Raw genomic sequence first — 18,388 nt, 5'->3', positions numbered from 1 at the left:
ATTTAAATAATAGGATTCATAGGGTCGAGGTGAATGGCAGGAGATCTCCTGGGACTCCTCTCGATATGGGGGTACCACAAGGGTCTATTCTTGGACCCTTCCTCTTTCTAATTTATATAAATGATCTACCTAGCCTTGTGGAAAAAAAACACAAGGTGTTATTGTTCGTGGATGACACTTCACTTATATTCAAAGTGAAACGAAGCCAAGTTTTGTATGACGACGTAAACAATGCTCTATCTGACATCGTGTACTGGTTTAGCGCCAATAACTTATTGTTAAATAATCATAAAACCAAATATATTAAATTCACCGCGCCAAATATCAAAAATGTAGATGCGAATATTTTATTAAATGGAGAGGTGGTAAAACCAGTGGAATCTGCTTTATTTCTTGGCATTACTCTTCCAAATTGCAGTGGGGCCCCCATATCGAAGGATGGGCGAGTATGCTTAGTTCTGCAGCATATGCGGTTAAGAAAATTAGACGGTTAACTGACATAGATACGGCGAGATTAGTATACTTTACTATGAAATAGTATTATGTCCAATGGTATATTGATATGGGGCAGTGCGGCCGATATTAATACTATCCTTGTTCTGCAGAAGAGGGCTATTCGCGCAATTTATAACCTAGGTCCTAAAGAATCATTAAGAGAAAAATTTAAAGAAATAAACATTTTGACTGTTGCTTCTCAATACATTTTTGATAATGTTTTGTATGTTCATAAGCACATTGAGGAATTTTCTAGAAACTGTGACATTCATAATGTTAACACGAGGAACAAACATAAACTTGTTATGCCTACTACTCGGTTGGGTCGAGTTAGTAAGTCTTTTGTTGGGCGATGTATATGCTTCTACAATATGATCCCAGAAAATGTACAAAACAAATGTGTTACGAAATTTAAAAGAATTGTTAAAAAACGTTTGTGTGGGAAAGGTTATTATAGCATAAACGATTTTCTTAATGACACCACGGACTGGGAATAAAGCTCTTTAATTATAAATGTTTATTGTACGATATTACATTGTAATCCATATTTTATATTAAAAAAAAAGCCCGCTGAGTTTCTTGCGCCCATTCTTCTCGGGTCTCGGGTGAGGCAGTCTCTTTTGAATGGGTGGTAGATTTTGACGTTCAATAAGTGATTTTAAATCCTATTTTGAATAAAAATATTTGAATTTGGATTTGAAGTTGAATTTGAATTTGAGTACACATGCTTTAATCATAATACAAAACACTTCCTATTTAAATTTCAGGGCACGAGGTGCTACGTCGCGTCGGCAAGGTTGAATCTGTAAATATCGACTTGTTTTCAACGAATATAATTACTGACTTAGGTGATTTATTACGAAGTACACCACCCCAGTCTGTTGACTAAATTTCAATGAAATGAATGAAATGAAATGAAATGATTTATTTGTATGAATAGTGGCAACATAGTTGTTAACAATTAATTGGTGTACAGCACAATTCGCCAATATATCGATATACAAATATTTGATTGTCAATATTGGAATTTTTATATTTATACGTCACTAATAAACATTACATAGTTTTAATTATGATATAATATTAAATAAACATTAGTTTGTAGGTACCTCTCAAAAAATTACATTTAAATACTATTATTTTTGGCTAAAGAATTCTTTTAAACTATAAAAGCATATTTTTATTTAAGCCATAATTTTAATTTTTTATGTATTAATGTTTTAGGCATCTCTCTAATATTCTTTGGAAGGTGGTTAAAGACAATGTTAAGTGAAGAATAATCAATCCCTTGTTTTAAAAATATTTTGTAAATGGGCGGAGGATAATATTAATTGAGAGTGCGATAAATGTATACTTATATTAAGATCAGCATGGTGGAGATGATCGACGGGTGCTTCTGCAGAAAGATGGGCTAAGTGGACAGGAACTGGGATTAAAAGATTAAGAGCAGACCAAAAGAACGCTGGATTGACAATATTAAAAATAGTTGGAAAAAACTGGACGGTAACACTACACGTGAACAGAAAAGTTATGGGGCGACATGAGGAGGCTTATGCCCAAAAGAGACCATGACATATTTAAAACAAAGAGTGAACGATATAATATATAAGTATGAATGTGTATGATAATGTAATTTTTGTTATTATCATGGAAATAAAGGGCTTATTACTTAGTTATATTTGACTTTTGATTTTAATTACATTTTATAAGAAACGTTGTTTTTAATTTTTGGTCAAAAGAAATAAGAAATAATTTAAGTTCTATAGCTTCATCATGAACATCACTTCAGCCGGAAGACGTCCACTGCTGGATCGGTGTAACGCTGCCCTCATCCAACTTCTTCCGGCGATCTTGACCAGATCGTTGGTCCATCTTATGGGGGGTCTACCATCACTACGTCTTCCATTTAGCCTTGATTCCAATCTTTGAAAAAATTATACACAAAAACATGTATTCTTATTTTGAAACATTAAATATTTTGACTAAGGAGGAAGTAGGCTTTAGGAAAAATAAGTCTATCAATGAAGCAATTTATAACTTTTTGGTAACGGTAATGACTAGTTTAGAAAATAAAAAACGTGTGACAGCAATATTTATGGACATGACCAGAGATTTTGACTATGTCGACCATTTAATACTGATCAATAAATTAGAAACGTACGGCATAAGAAACAATGCTCTTAATTTAATTAAATCATATTTATCTGAAAGACAACAATTAACAGAAATAACTAAAATAAATCTTATAACTAAAACCAAAATGAAATATTTATCAGACCCCCGGAAAACAACATTTGGTGTGCCCCAAGGCAGTATTCTAGGACTACTGCTTTTTCTTATTTATATAAATGACCTTCCTCAAACTATTAGGATCCAATGGTCCTATTTACAGACGATAGTACTGCCATATTTATTGACAACAATCCATTAACATATGAAAATTACATAAACAATTCGCTTAACGAACTAATAGAGTGGTTAAATTATAATAATCTAAAAATCAATCTAAATAAAACATGCATGACGAAATTTCCTTACAAAAACACACAATCTTATGGATTAAATATAAATTATGACGATAAAGTAATTAATAAAGAGAAGTCCACAAAATTCTTGGGCATTTATCGTGACCACAATCTGTCATGGAGAAAACACATTGATTATGTCATTAAAAAACTAAATAGGTTCTCATTTGCTCTCCATATGCTGAAGAAAGTAGTTGATATCACTGCGGTGTTAGCAGCATATCATGCGTATGTAGACAGCACTCTGAGATATGGGATACTATTCTGGGGTAATGCTCCAGGGATTTATGAAGTATTCAAAGCTCAAAAGAAATGTGTCAGATCTGAATGCTCACTAAAAGCAACCGAATCATGTTAACCTCACATTATTAAATTTAATATTCTTAGCATGCCATCAATATATATTTATGTAGTAGCAGTTATGGTAAAGAATAATATCAATAAATATGAAACCCTAATTTCGAAACGAAACGACAACAAATTACGACCTTTGAAGTCCAGAACAGAGTTGTATCGAAACAGCATCTTTTGCATGGGACCAACTATTTACAATAAGTTACCTGACAATAATAAGCGCGAAAATATATTCTACTTTAAAAAGTCACTCAAATCTTACTTAATTAAAAAAAGCATACTACTCATTAAAAGATTTTCTTTACGATAAAATAGTAAATAATAAAAATTAACTTCGACTGAACTCAATATCATTGTGTAGCTAATGACATTATATTATAAATTAAAATGAATAAGCCTATGAAATAATAACTATGATTGATGTTAATTTAAGTTTGCTTGGGATGCATATATTTTTTTAGTATAGTACAGTATATTATAATTGTTACAGAAATTATAACGTGAACTGACTATGTATTCCACTATAATTATTCATGCCTTATGGGTTAGGATAAGAGAACCTGTTAATTATAAGCCAACAACATCTTATTATTACCTTAGTTTGCAAATAAAGATGATTTGATTTGATTAATTTTCGGCCGGTTGCCGTAGTAATTAATGCTCTTCGGCCCGATTCACGTAATTTTACATGAGCGATATCGCAGCGACATCTGTCGTTTACCTACGATTCGTATTCACGTGATTTAAATCGCACGGGCGAGAAACGATCCTATCTAAAAATCCCTAAAGTGTATTCACGTCAGCTAGACGGACTTCAATCGTTGTGTCAGTGGTATTCTGCTTTATTATCTTATATTTTATCTTTTTACAATCAACGAACAAACGATTTTATGTCAAATCGAACGTCCAAGAAGTCGCTGAAATGAAGTTAGTAATTTGCAGTTGTTGGCTGTTGAAAGTTTTTTCATAAACATGCATATCAGCTTGTCTTGGCTACTTTTGGATCTTTCCGAAAGGGAAGACCGGCGAAGAGAACGTGACGCCGAAATAGGAATGAGGATCAACAAATATTTTGCTTTCGTAATGACAGATACGGAGTTCGTGAAAACATTTCGCTCTACCAAGGATTTAGTTCTTGGTCTTATTGTAGACCTCATTCCTCTAATTCCACGAAAGCGTAATACTATACTTAGTTTCCTATTTAGGTTGGTAGTTACCAAGAAAGATCTTAGTAGGTACCTACCTACTTATCTGACTAGATATTTACTATATTTAAGACTTTAATTATATAAATTATAAAATCATGTGCTTTTTTACATTATAGGTAGAAATAGCACTAGCATTTTATGCTACAGGATCTTACCAAACCATTGTTGGTCAGAGTAATTTCAACTCAGTATCTTAACCTACAATGTCTAGAGCAGTGCGACAGGTGACTAAAGCACTGAATGATGTTGAGTTATTCAAAAAACATATTTAGTTTAATCGAACAAGAATCGAGAAAGAATTACCTACACTTGTGCGAAAATCCAGTTTGACTTTGATGTACGGCGGTTTTTTTTTTATTACAACCATTTGGGTACGACTTTTCATTTTCAGCCTATTAATTTCTGTATAAAAATAATTATACCTTACCTTTTTACTACTCTACGGCTTCAAATATTGTTAGGTTGAGTACTAGTAACTGAGCAAAAGACTCTGATATCATAATAAACATATTAAAAAGAATAAGGTAGAAAATAAAGGAATTAGACTGGCAATGTCCTATCGCAAGTCGTCGATGAGTCGCTGAGTTTCAGTCCTATTGAGTTGTCGTCCTATCGAATCAGTACGTGAATACTAATTTTGGGCAAAGTTTCAATAGAACGACTTCTGAACTGCAACGATTTTAGGATCGTTTGAATATACGTGAATCGGCCTATTTTTATACATTGAAAATAATGCGAAAGGCATCAATTATGAAAAAAAACCTTTTATGCCTTCAAATTGTATATAAAACATACTAAAATAATATAAATTAATTTATAAAACTCTATAAAAAAGTAATTCTACCAAAAAATACTTAATGAAGTACATAATGAGTTAGGTTGAAAATTACAAAAGTATATTTCAAGAACCCATAATACTTTACACTCAAGAAAAAAAAAGAAGAATGCCATGGCCGTGTTGGGGTGAGCTAATTAAGTTATTTTTAACTCCCATTAAAATCTTCAATAAGGCTCGCAATATTGTCGCTGGAAAGTTTTATTTGACAGTTTTTCTCTTACGAGTTTCTTTTGTTAACAGCGCTCTGGGAAATTTCCATTTAACTCTTTAGAATCGCCGTGAGAAAGTTTTGAGATTATCTCATTATTTTTTTAGCATTTCTTAGACTTCTAGAGAATTATATATACCTTATAGATGACATGAAAATGTAACAGTAACGGTTTCAAATTAGTTATACAATCGTTCAGTCAAGCTAAATATGAAAAATTTAAAAATAAAATACACTCCAAAATATGGGCCTATATAAGCCTAAATGGGAAACGCTGCAGTGGAAGCCATATTACGAGAAGGGCTAAGATATGGTTTTAGCAAAACAGTTGGACCAGTTTGTTATAGACAGGAATAGAAGAAAGTGGGCGTAAGCATCACCTTGAGGGGCTCTTGGACATTAAATTTTTTATTTAATAAAAATTAAATTAATGAAAATTCAACTCTACAAAAAGTAATTGAATAATTTTAATCAGCCGGAAGACGTCCACTGCTGGACAAAGGCCACACCCAAACATCTCCACGACGATCGGTCCTGCACTGCCCTCATCCGACGTATTCCGGCGAACTTGACAAGATCGTCAGTCTATCTTGTTGGGGACCTAACAACACTGCATCTTCCGGAGCGTGGTCGCCATTGAATAATAATAGGCTTAAATTGAAATGTTATGGTTTAACAAGGAATACGAGATACGTTGTATTAAGAGATACATCGCCAGCCTTTAAGTAGGGAGTATGCTCTAAGTTAGAAGGTCCTTTAGTCGTGTTTGTTCGCAAAAACTGCAGCCTGTAATTAATTTCACAAAGTGATTGTTTGTCGCAAACCACGCGATTGTAGAATTTCATTCTTCTTCTTCAACCTTGATCTACTCCATACTGAGTAAAGGTCTCTCCCATTTAAGACTATTTTGTGCGGTTCTGAGTTTTCCGCATCCAGTCCTTCCCAGCCGCTCGCATGATATTGTCCGTCCATCTTGGTGGCTGTCTTCCAACATTGCTGAACCCCTTTAGTGGTCTCCACTCCAACAACTTTTTACTATTTTTTATCTACGCTATGACCAATATTAGTCAAGTTCTGCATACTAATCATTTTATACATAAAAACTGATCGACTTTTTAATGGACAAATAAATGCAGATGAACAGAAACACGTTATTAAACAAATAGTTTTCGCAAAAGATAAATTTTCAACGTGACGCAGTCAAGAAATAACATATTATTTTGGTATGAAACAAGACAGTCATCGCGATATTAAATTAGTTATACTGGTAATAACTTGAATATCTAAATATAAATGTTCATTCTATATTGTAAATGTCAAGCGGTATTTAATATGCAGGACCAATCATTCGAGCCACTCAAGTTCTTGTCCTTGTTGGAGTATATCACACAACATGTGTAAATTATTAATAATTATATTATATTATTCAATTATAACAGCCACAAGTGCATCGAGAATATTGGCAGTATTTCCAACACCTTGTATAAGTCACCAAGTGACTTTTCGACCTTTGATACATGAATTAGTGCGACGTGGTCATCAGGTTACTTTTATAACACCAGATCCAGCATTCGACAAAGGAAAAGCACCAAGCAATTTAACAGAAATAGATGTACACGACATATCGTATGATATATGGAGAAATAATATCGTTAAAACTACTGAATTTGGCAGAAAAGATTTGATTATAGAACAAGTTGAGAATATTTTATACCAACTAGTGCGTCTTACTGCAGAGCAAGTGAAAAAAAATGAAGTTCAGAATATTATAAATAACAAAGATACCAAATATGATTTGTTGTTATTGGAAGCTTGTGCAATTACGGCTTTGGTATACTCTCACGTATTCAAAATTCCAGTAATACAAGTAAGTTCTTTTGGAATGATGATTGGGAATGATGAGATTGTGGGATCACCAACACATCCATTATTGTACCCAACAATAATACATCAAAGACTATATCATTTATCAATTTGGGAAAAGCTGGATGAACTTTACAAACATATTAAAATGATGAGAATTAATGCCAATGCAGAGATTGTAGGGCATAAAACATTTCAAAACATTATAGGCAGTGATTTGCCCAGTTTTAACGTATTAAAGAATAATGTTGATATGCTTTTTTTAAATATTCATCCAATATGGATTGATAATCAACCCTTGCCTCCTAACGTGATTTCAATATGGGGAATATATAAAAAAACACCGAAGGAACTACCACAGGTTGGTAATCAATCTTTATATAACATAGTTATTTAATGTTTATCTGCACCAAATTGCAAATAACTTCAATGCCATATATGTGTTGGGCATGTATACGTATTTTTAGTAGAATTAGTTTTGCACTGTGCTGCAGCTCCTCACCAGAGTGCCAAGTGGGAGTTACACAAAGTTATCCTGCTATATGAGTATGTGGGGAATGATGAATGAATAAAATAATGCTTTGCTTATAGCTTTAAAGTGAAGTTATTCTTCTACAATTAAAAAACAACTTAATAGTGGTGCTCTACTATACCGAGAATGTTTAAAAGTTTACTAATTTATAAGAATATAATATATAAAATATCTGCACCATTTTTTAATGGTCCAAAAGTTTTTCTTATCTAATCGCGATGTATATTTCAAGTTCTTATGTTTTAATCTTAAGTGTTTTAATATTATTAACACTTTTCATGGCGGGTTCTTTTATTAACTACATCAAAAATATTCAAAAGAATTTTTAAAAAACGTCTGTTAAAGGCTATTAAAACAAAAATGACTTTCTTAATGATACCACAGAATGTGTATACGACTATATTTTAATTGTACGATATTACTTTGTAACCATATTTTTTTATGAAAAAAAAGCACGCTGAGTTTGTTGCGCCCGTTCTTCTCAGGTCTGAGGCATTCTTTTTGGGTGGTAGTTTTTGACATTCAATAAGTGATATCTAATATAAGTTAAATAAAAATATTTGAATTGATGGTAATTGATACGCTCTGCCCCTTATAATGCAGTGCCGCTCATGATTCTTGAAAAACCCAAAAATTCTGAGTTGCAGTACAAAATATTGTAGCAAACAATAGCGCTCGTCACCTTGATACATAAGATGTTGAGTTTCATTTACACAGTAATATCACCAGCTACGGCACCCTTCAGACCGTAATACAATAATGCTTACACATTACTGCGTCACGGCAAGAAAAAAGGCGCTGTAGTGGTACCCATAATCTAGCCGGCATCCTTTGCAAAATGCCTCCTACTGATAAATGCCCCTTAATTACGTAATGAATGAAGTAGTTTAAGCTTCTAGAAGACTGCGGCTTCGGAGATATTGTATTTTGCTCTCTTTAAAAAACTACTTTTAAACTTTAAACAAGCAAAACAGCAGCTAAAATGATTCCTTCACTGACACAAAGAAGAGAAAATGCTGCGATCAGTAATAAAATATGAAAATTAAAAGTATCTGAACGATCAAAATGATTTTGTCATACATATATACTAAAAAGAAATGCAGTAGATGTACAGTGCACGTATTTACGCAAAAAAAAACCCAGCCATGTCCATGAGGAGATCTTGGCATAAGTCCCGTGTATACGTTGCATACATAAAAAGTTTAAAAATCCTGGACAATCGCTTAATATCGAAGATGTGGTATTGCATATATTGCATATATTACATATATGCGTCACTTATATTTTAGTAGTAAATTTAAAGGCATCATTCACATGCATGTTAAGTTATTCTTTTCTTCCTTTTTAAACTAACAGAAATATTAGGCAAATAGTTCTAATTAAAATCGTAGTTCAGGTTAGTCATTTTTTAAACAATTTGAAATATAATTCAAATGTTGTGAGCCTTCTTGAGAGTGCTCACAAAATTTTGGATACTTATAGATTTCCGAAAAGTAACGGCTTATTCAGTTATTTCTTTTTGAAATATTTACTAGTTTTGCTTTATTTTAAATTTATTATTAGAATCTTTTCTTCTAGGAGCTCAAGTCATACCTAGATTCATCTAAAGAAGGCGTAATATATATGAGTTTTGGCTCAAACGCTCTATCGTCAGACCTACCTCCAGAAATCATTCGAATGTTTATACGTGTGTTTTCTCAATTACCATACAACGTATTATGGAAATGGGAGACAGATGAATTGCCTGGCAGACCACAAAATGTGAAAATATCGAAATGGTTTCCACAATCTGATCTGTTGAGTAAGTAATATTTACTTTTTTGTGTTGGCAATTGTTGATATAACCCAGCGAGTAATTATGTGAAATGTTTTTTATATATAAGAGGGGGTAAACGGCCAAGAGGCTCATGGGGTGGGGAGTGGTGAGGCAGTCGGCATGGACTTTTGCAAAACAACAATCAGAGATGACTTGATCGTCAATGATTCAAGCCGCTCTTCGTTGTATGCGGTCAAATGAAAAAAGCTGGTACTGGGGCATCCGCATCCGCCCAGAGGTGAGAACAGTACTAGTAGTTAATAGTAGTGAAGTGCTGCTTTGCCTTACTGAGTAGATTAAACTTTTAATAGGCCAGTTTGGTCTACTCTTCCAAAGTGACCACAGAATTGAACTTCACTCGATACATCGACGCCGAGTATACCGATACAGGCTGTGGCAGTTAGGGGAGTGATCTCGAATTAAGGGTAACGACAAAAGGAGAATTTCTAGCAGTAAACTCATAAACTTCTGTCTTCTTAGGGTTTTACTAATTGTCGGCCTCATTCCGAGACTGCAAAGTTGTGTCAATTTCAGACACAAGCAATCCGGAGGAATGCAATTGCCGGGGGGCCCGCTCCATTTGTGAATGTCCAAGGTGAGAAGCGCCTTAAGCACGGCACCATGCCGGATTTTTACTTTTTTTTTTTTACGGAATACCAGAGTCAAGGTGGACGCGAAGAGGGAGCCCAGGAGATCAGCTTTCTCTTTCGCGTCATGGGCCAGCAAGCCATCATCCCTGTGCAGTGGCGGAATGGCTGGCTGGCAGAAGTTGCCTTGGACAGCCTTGGCGAGCGACCAGAACGCACGAGTTTCCGAGGGAAGGCGTGCAAGTCTCTCGCTAATTCTGCCAATGTTGTCTTCGACTTCGCGTCAGCAATAACTCTTTTGAAGGACTTGGAGGCATGATTGAAGTGTTTTTTAAGTTCGCTGGAATTCACATCCTTAGATACCATCGCATTGACCCAAGCTTGATAGCACTCCTGCTTCCGGCGAGAGGCAATTTTGCAGGAGCGGTCAAACCATGGTTGGGACCTGCCACCGATAGACTCAGAGGAGGATGGAATGAAGAGTTCCATACCTTGCAGTACCACATCAGCAACAGCGTCAGCAGCGGCATCTGGATCTCCCAGCGAGTCTACACGCAGCCAGATGATGGATAGGTCCTGTCCTTCAAGAAAACTCAGGCGTCGAGAACAGACATCCTCGCTGACGTAAACGCACACGCCAGCCCGTGGTATAAAGGAGTGTTCCAAATTATACCCCGGGTAGGAAAGGTAAGATGAATCAGCCAGAGAGGATATCTGTGTCTCGGTTAAAAAGAGCAGGGCCGGCTTCGCCGTCTCCAGGTGAAAGTGGACGGCATTTAAATTTGAGCGAAGCCCCCTTATGTTGCAAAAGTCCACAGCGAGTGTGGAGGAGGGTGGTTTGAGCCTCCTGCTCTGTTTGCCCCGAGTCAGAGCAGATTTAACCCCTCCAGAATACGCGGGGCAGCCTGGGCAACCACTGTTAGGTACAGGCCCTAATTGTGGACGCCTTAGGACGGATTCTCCAGGGCTGCATAGCCTGGTACCGTCCTGGAGTAGTCTATTTTTAGTCCGTGCTGCCATTTGTATTTGGGAGGGGGGGTGTAGGCCTCCGGATACCCCAATCACCGGACGAAACACAGCGGCATAGCCGCTATTTCACGCCGGTTTCGAGTGGGGGAGTGGTATATCTCCGGGCGTGCTGGCCCAATTCGGTTGTGTCCGTGAGGACCCAACGTGGCACTACCACTCTCTAATTTTCGTAACTTACGTAATTTTGCGTTTCTTTGTAAACTAAACTAAATGAAAAGGTAAGAATTTTGACATTTAAATTAACATTTGACATTTGATAAAAAATCAACAAAATACATGCTAATTGAGAATAAATAGACAAGTGGACACCTTAATATAAATAACTTTGGTCTCCTGTTGAGTCCTGTAGTCCTGTAAGTACCTCCTCCGCTCTGGGAAGTCCTCGTTCTCTTGATGTTTGGTAAGATCGGTGACTTAGGTAGTGTACCGATTAGTTTTGTCTTCACCCTCGTAATCATCATTTTTATCATGATTGTTATCGTTTTTGATTGTAATGGTTCATTTAATAAGGGTTTCTTGAATAAGTTTACGTTGCTGCCCTTGCGCGAGACCGTTGATTTTCGTCCATCTGCAAAGCGAACACAGGAGTCGTCCAGATTAGTAGATTTTAGTAGAGTATTTATTCACGCAGCATGTATAAGTTCTCAGATCACCAAGTCAGTGTGGATATTTCATTTCTCGTTCCTCTGGCATGGTTCGATACGTGCGGTTTAGATTGAGTGACTGTACGCAATAAAGATCGAATAGAATGTAACGGTTGAGGAAAGACTTGCCTTCAAGTTTCTTTATTGGAATGGCGTAGTCTGTGGTGTGAGAAGGGATAATTGAAAACTGTGACTCTTTCACTTCGAAAAGCCTTAGTTGCTTCCTACGACAACCTTGGTTTTGGCAAAGCACAGGTCCTGGTGTGTGACCAAACGATATAAAAACTTCATTTACAACATAATATTAGTATGTTTAATTATAATTGAGTGTGTGTATACTCTGATCAATTTCGTTCTGACTGATCGTGCTCCCTTCGTCGAATCTCAGTCACATTCAATACCAATAAAATAAAGTGCTCAGTTCATCTATTTCAGTAAGTGACGAAAGATTTTTATCATCTAAAAATGATTCCCATTTACTTTACAGATCACCCAAAGATAAAACTTTTTATTACACAAGGAGGTCTTCAATCAACAGAAGATGCAATTAATGCTGGAGTACCGCTTATTGGTATACCAATGCTTAGTGATCAATGGTATAATGTGGAGAAATATGCCCGTCACGGAATTGGCATTAAACTTGATATGGACACATTAAACGAAGAACAATTTAAAGCAGCGATTGATAAAGTCTTGATACATAAAAGGTTTAGTATGACATGACATGGTAATCTCTTCCTTGTCCGTATAATATAGTATTTTATACAACAGATTATTAGAAGGGTCATAAAACTGAACTAATTATACAACGTGTCGTATACAATATCGTCCATTGCTCGCCTGCGGCTCACATCGCCACGCCCCTCACGTTTTTTACCCTTATTATACAACTGTTGCATAACATACTTTTATTAGCAAATCTTAGAAACGGCTTGATTTAAACACGGTTATAACTGACCTATTCTGGCAAGTTACATTTAGTAACTGTTTCATTCAAATTGAGAAGTTGAATAATAATAATAATAATATTGACACACTTTTACACAAATTATCTTGCCCCAAATATAGCCTGTGTTATGGGTTACAAGACAACGATATATTTAATACAATATTAAGTATATTGTATTAAATATATCGTTGTCTTGTAACCTTAAACATACATAAATACATATGAACATCCATGACTCGGAAACAAACATCAATATTCATCATCTTAATGCTTGCACCTCTAGCTTAGTAGGTAGGATCGCTAACTACTCGGCTATACAGGTCGTATATGAATGAACTGATGATTTTACGCCAGCAAAGTAGCAGGCTCCGGATCAGAAATAATAATTAACTGATGATTTATGTGCATTCATTAAGTATAGTAATAAATCACTACACTCACGTATATACGTATTTATTAATAGTACCTGGACGACCGATCCTTACTCGGATTTTTAAGAAGGTACAAAACATGAACAAAAAAAGTTGGGGTCTTCTGCTTTCCGGATCACCCAATGAGCAATTATAGTCTTGTATATAGTGGCGAAATTTACCTTTGTATAGGTACTAATGTTATTGTAGCAGTTTCTCATTAAAGCACGGATAAAACTAGATTTTTTTAAATTGAAACCTAGCTAGATCGATTTATCGAACACGAAATCCCATGTATACAAAATTTTATGAAAACCGTTGCAGACGTTTCCTAGTTTCAGATTATATATATATATATATATTGATAAGAATTGTTCGTTTAAGGATATATAATTATTAATTATATTCATATTATATTCATATAATTCAGATATATATATACAAGAATTGCTCGTATAAGGATATACGATTATTAAAGAACAGTTGTAATAGTAATAAATATTTTACGTAAGTAAAAAATTATGTAGAATTTCTTTCTCTGGAAATTGTGAGGCGTGTTTATCTGGAAGAGAACAATTAAAATTAAAAACAATGTAGGTATCTGAACAGGGCCGTACTCTAGGAGGAAAATATTCATTCAAAATAATACATCCACATTATTTTATATTAAGCGACGTCACCAAATGGCCCAACGGGTCACCAGTATGAGACTCCTTTCCACAAGATGCCGGCTAGATTAGGGGTACCACAACGATGCCTATGTCTGCCGTGAAGCACTAATGTGTAAGCATTACTGTGTTTCGGTCTGAAGGGCGCTGTAGCTAGTGAAAGTACTGGCAAATGAGACATAACATCTTGTGTCTCAAGGTGACGAACGCATTGTAGTGCCACTCAGACTTTTTGGGTTTTTCAAGAATCCTGATCGGCATTGTATTGCAATGGTCAGGGCGTATCAACCGTCTCGTCCCTTATTTTCATAAAAGAAAACACCAGCGCAATTCAGCCAACATGCTGAGTTGGGACCACTTTATAACGTATAGAAAATTATATAGCACAATTTAGTTTCTTATTTTTTTAATATAACAATACCCGGATGACCGAGCCTTGCTCGGATTTTTATGAAGGTACAAAACTTGGACATAAAAAAACTAATAGGACATCTGGATTCAAACCGGGGTCTTCTGCTTTCCGGATCTATCCTTTGTATTCTAATGTTAATGTAGCAGTTTCTCATTAAAGCGCGGATAAAACTACATTTTTTAAAATCGAAACGCTAGATCGATTTCTCGCCCCCGAAACTACCTTTATACTAAATTTCAGTAAAATCGTTGAAGCCGTTTCCGAAATTCTGATTATATATATTTATATACAAGAATTGCTCGTTTATAGATATAAGATATACAGATAACATTAAAACATTCATTCGTTACACCTTATTTCGAGGCAGTAATGTTGAAAGTCTATATACTTGTATACGCTCATTAGGAGTGATAATACACGTCAAGTCACGCACGAGACGGACGCGAACACTAAGCATGAACATTTTGTTTCAGCGATTTGTTTTATTAATTAAAATGTAATTATTTAACAGAATCATTGAAAACGCCAAGTTGGTTTCACAATTTTGATAATTCAAAAGGGCACTTACCCGAAATACGCCACTCCATCCTTTTTAAGGTTGGATATGCTGTTATTTGAATAGTTTTTCACTCCACACTTTGACATTGCGTGGCGCTGTACTCAAAGCGCGGTCAAAACACAACTGAACGAAAACATAGACAGAGTTTTGCTTCAGAATATTTCGAGCGTGATTGTGAGTCTAGTTGTTTATTGTACGTCAATATTTATCTGTTATTTTTTTATTCTCACCAAATTGACGTGCTGAATTAGGCATGTCGTGTCGTCGAGCAACAATTTCTCGTTTCTTTATATATTATAATATCTAATATTTCTTTTACAGTTACAAAGAGAATATTATAAGGCTCCGGACACTGTTTCGTGATCAACCTGAAAATGCCTTGGATCGCGCCATCTGGTGGACAGAATACGTGTTACGTCACAATGGAGCGAAGCATCTTCGATCACCGGCAGCCAATATGTCCTGGATGCAGTATTATGAAATACAATTGATTCTAATAGTTCTTATACTTGTTCTCCTCTGCAGTGTGGTGTTAGTCATATCTGTTCATGTGTTATGGAAATACGTGCTTCGAAATTCGATGGAAAATATTAAAAATAAAACTGAGTAGTTTTTGAGAACTTTAAATATTTTCTCAATCGGTCAATATTTTCAGTGTGTGTATCTATTATAAAAATACTTTAAGGAAGGTACTTTGAAGAAGAAACATTTGATTGTCTCTTACTAGATAACAAGTATTATATAAATATTATATAGAAAAATATTTTAATAGAAAATGATATGGTGAAAAGCGTTAGTACTGTATACAGTCTAGCCTTTCCGTTCCGGGAATCTCTGATAGCGTGGTATACCTCAGATCGGCGTGATCTTGGCGCTCGCGCAGCGTTCTGTTAATGCATATTATTTTACGTGTATTAATGGATTGCTTATAATTTGTATAATTTGAGTGAATGTAGCTATTGAAACAAGCTATAAGACCATGAAAAATACACCATCTTATAAACAAAATAAGGGTGTGAACTTGGTGAGGGAATAGTGTGCCATACCGCACTCCATAAACCAAGTATAATAACTAGACTAATTGATAGCTTCCGTCTCACTCACACGAGAAAAAGAAAAACTTATGCGAGTCTTATGTAAAGAAATGAAAAGAGTGATCAGATTTTTTGTTTCGTCATGCGTGCCGGTTTTTTCAAGGTCCGCACACCCGGTGTGCTAAACAAACTTGATAGCGCTGCACAGAAAACGTCTGAAATATCCACTATTTATTCAACATCAGTGACAATTTTAAGTAGAAACGAAAGAAATATGGTGCAATGTTGTGTCTTACGATGTAAAAGTGATAGTGTAAGAACACTTGTGTTATATGAGTATGTAGTACCTATTGTACCTATATATATATAGGACATTAACTGTCTCATGTTGGCCACGCCAAACCGATGTCTAGTTACTATACTTAGTCTATGCCGCACTCTCAGTTTTGGCGAATCTGAAAGATTTAGTGGCCTTGGGCACTGCCGATTTCGGAAGATTAGACAACAAGATAAGGAACGTGTTAATTCATGATAAAGCTCTTTAAAGTAAGAGCCATCTGGCGATGGCTCATTCGATTCTTTAAGATTCGGAATGACGTCTACAAAAAAAATATTTATATATTGTATTCGGACATAAGAAACTGCAATTGTTATTAACAAATTAAGGTGTAAAATAGCATTTAGATATATTAATATAATATAAATAATAACCGGAGCTTTTCCTCTTTCATTGTTTTTTCTAGCCACTTTTCTCATAATTAAGTAGTCAATTACAATTTACTAAATATATAAAGGGGAATTAGAAGTAGATTTTTTTCCATACAAACGTTCTCGACACTTTTCTCATTGGTTAGAAAAACCAAAAATTAAAAAAAAAAATCTCGTGTTTTTTATTTATTCCCAAGATCTTAAAATAAAATTTGAGGTATTCGCTTTACGAGCCCTGAAGATGCGGTGAAAGCGTACGAAAATGCATAGAAGAGACACCTTAGGAAGAATGGGCCCACTGCTTTTCTCAGTGGTTTCATCGAATGCGACGATGTGTAGAGAGGAACGGAGATTACTTCAAAAAACAATAAAAGTATTGGCAACTTTCTACATTAAGCCGTTTTTCATTTTCTAAACATCTTCTGTGTTACCTAGGTACTAATCTTTCCCTAGCCTAGCTATGCCTGCGGCTTCGTCCGATTGGTTGTGAGTGTGAATATGGATGGCTGTCACTTGCTCGTTACGTGGAGTTAAAATAGCTCCTTTACATAACCAGGAGTTTTCCTTACTGGCTATTTGCGTTACGTTTAAATATCGGAGGTTTACATTATTCACCAGTGGGAGGCACCTTGGCACAGGATGCCGGCTAGTTTATAGGTACCATAACGGCGCCTATTTCTGCCGTGAAACAGTAATGTGTAAACATTATTGTGTTTCGGTATGAAGGGTGCCGTAGCTAGTGAAATTACTGGGTAAAACTTAACATCTTGTCTCAAGGTGACGAGCGCAGTTTTAGTGCCGCTCAGAGTTATACGGCACAAAGATGTATGACTCACTGAGACCAACATATTTGTGACGCTGTCATCGGCAGCCGAAGCAGCAGCCCCAGCACCAACTGACGCAACTTGGACATGAGAAGGAGCCAAAATATCGACGCAAATCGCGTCCCACACCAGCGCCCTTTCCCGTGCCCAAGCCAGTTTTATAAAGTTATAATGTTGGTTGTATAAACAAATGGCGCATTCGTTGAGGACTATCACTAATACTTGTTTCGGACAAAGTATTATCCCAGTGTGTATTGGTTATTGTCTAATAAGTGATGAGTCCAGCTGCTGGTAAGAAGAGTTAGCAATATCATCAACCGGCAATCGACGCGCGATCTAACTCAAAGTCAAAGTCAAATAAACTATATTCAATTAGGCTTAAACTAAGCGCTTCTGAATCGTCACTATACATATTTCTTATAAATTACTGAATTTACCATATTATGTTACCATATGCGCCTATTTCTGCCGAGAAGCAGTAATGTGTAAACATTACTGTGTTTCGGTCCGAAGGGCGCCGTAGCTAGTGAAATAATTGGGCGAATGAGACTTGACATCTTATGCCTCAAGGTGACGAGTGCAGTAGTAGTGCCGCCAAGAATTTTAGGGTATTTCAAGAATCCTGAGCGGCACTGCATTGTAATGGGCAGAGCGTATCAATTACCATCAGCTGAACGTCCTGCTCCTCTCGAGCCTAACCCTCATAAAAAAAGTTCTTAAAAAGT

General features: G+C 35.7%; 1 protein-coding gene across 1 annotated transcript; it reads left to right on the top strand.

Annotated features, from left to right (window-relative positions):
- Positions 1-6,994: 6,994 nt before the first annotated feature.
- LOC126976367 (UDP-glucosyltransferase 2-like) lies at positions 6,995-17,235 on the top strand. Its single transcript, XM_050824670.1, has 4 exons — positions 6,995-7,852; positions 9,602-9,824; positions 12,587-12,806; positions 15,419-17,235. Exons 1-4 carry the CDS (start codon positions 7,022-7,024, stop codon positions 15,705-15,707), a joined length of 1,563 nt encoding a protein of 520 aa, XP_050680627.1. The 5' UTR covers positions 6,995-7,021; the 3' UTR covers positions 15,708-17,235.
- The last annotated feature ends 1,153 nt before the right edge of the window (positions 17,236-18,388 follow it).

This window comes from Leptidea sinapis, chromosome 40 (genome assembly GCF_905404315.1).
Source record: "Leptidea sinapis chromosome 40, ilLepSina1.1, whole genome shotgun sequence".
Classification (NCBI taxonomy): Eukaryota; Metazoa; Arthropoda; class Insecta; order Lepidoptera; family Pieridae; genus Leptidea; species Leptidea sinapis.
Note: the sequence above shows the minus strand (reverse complement) of the source record. Positions and strands in the feature narration are given on the sequence as shown.

What these genes read in the sequence shown, in the direction of transcription:
- LOC126976367 (XM_050824670.1), top strand. Translation starts at nt 7,022, where the DNA reads ATGTGTAAATTATTAATAATTATATTATATTATTCAATTATAACAGCC. An exon ending in CACCGAAGGAACTACCACAG is followed by an intron (nt 7,853 to 9,601) that starts GTTGGTAATCAA and finishes CTTTTCTTCTAG; the next exon opens with GAGCTCAAGTCATACCTAGA. An exon ending in AAAGTCTTGATACATAAAAG is followed by an intron (nt 12,807 to 15,418) that starts GTTTAGTATGAC and finishes TTTCTTTTACAG; the next exon opens with TTACAAAGAGAATATTATAA.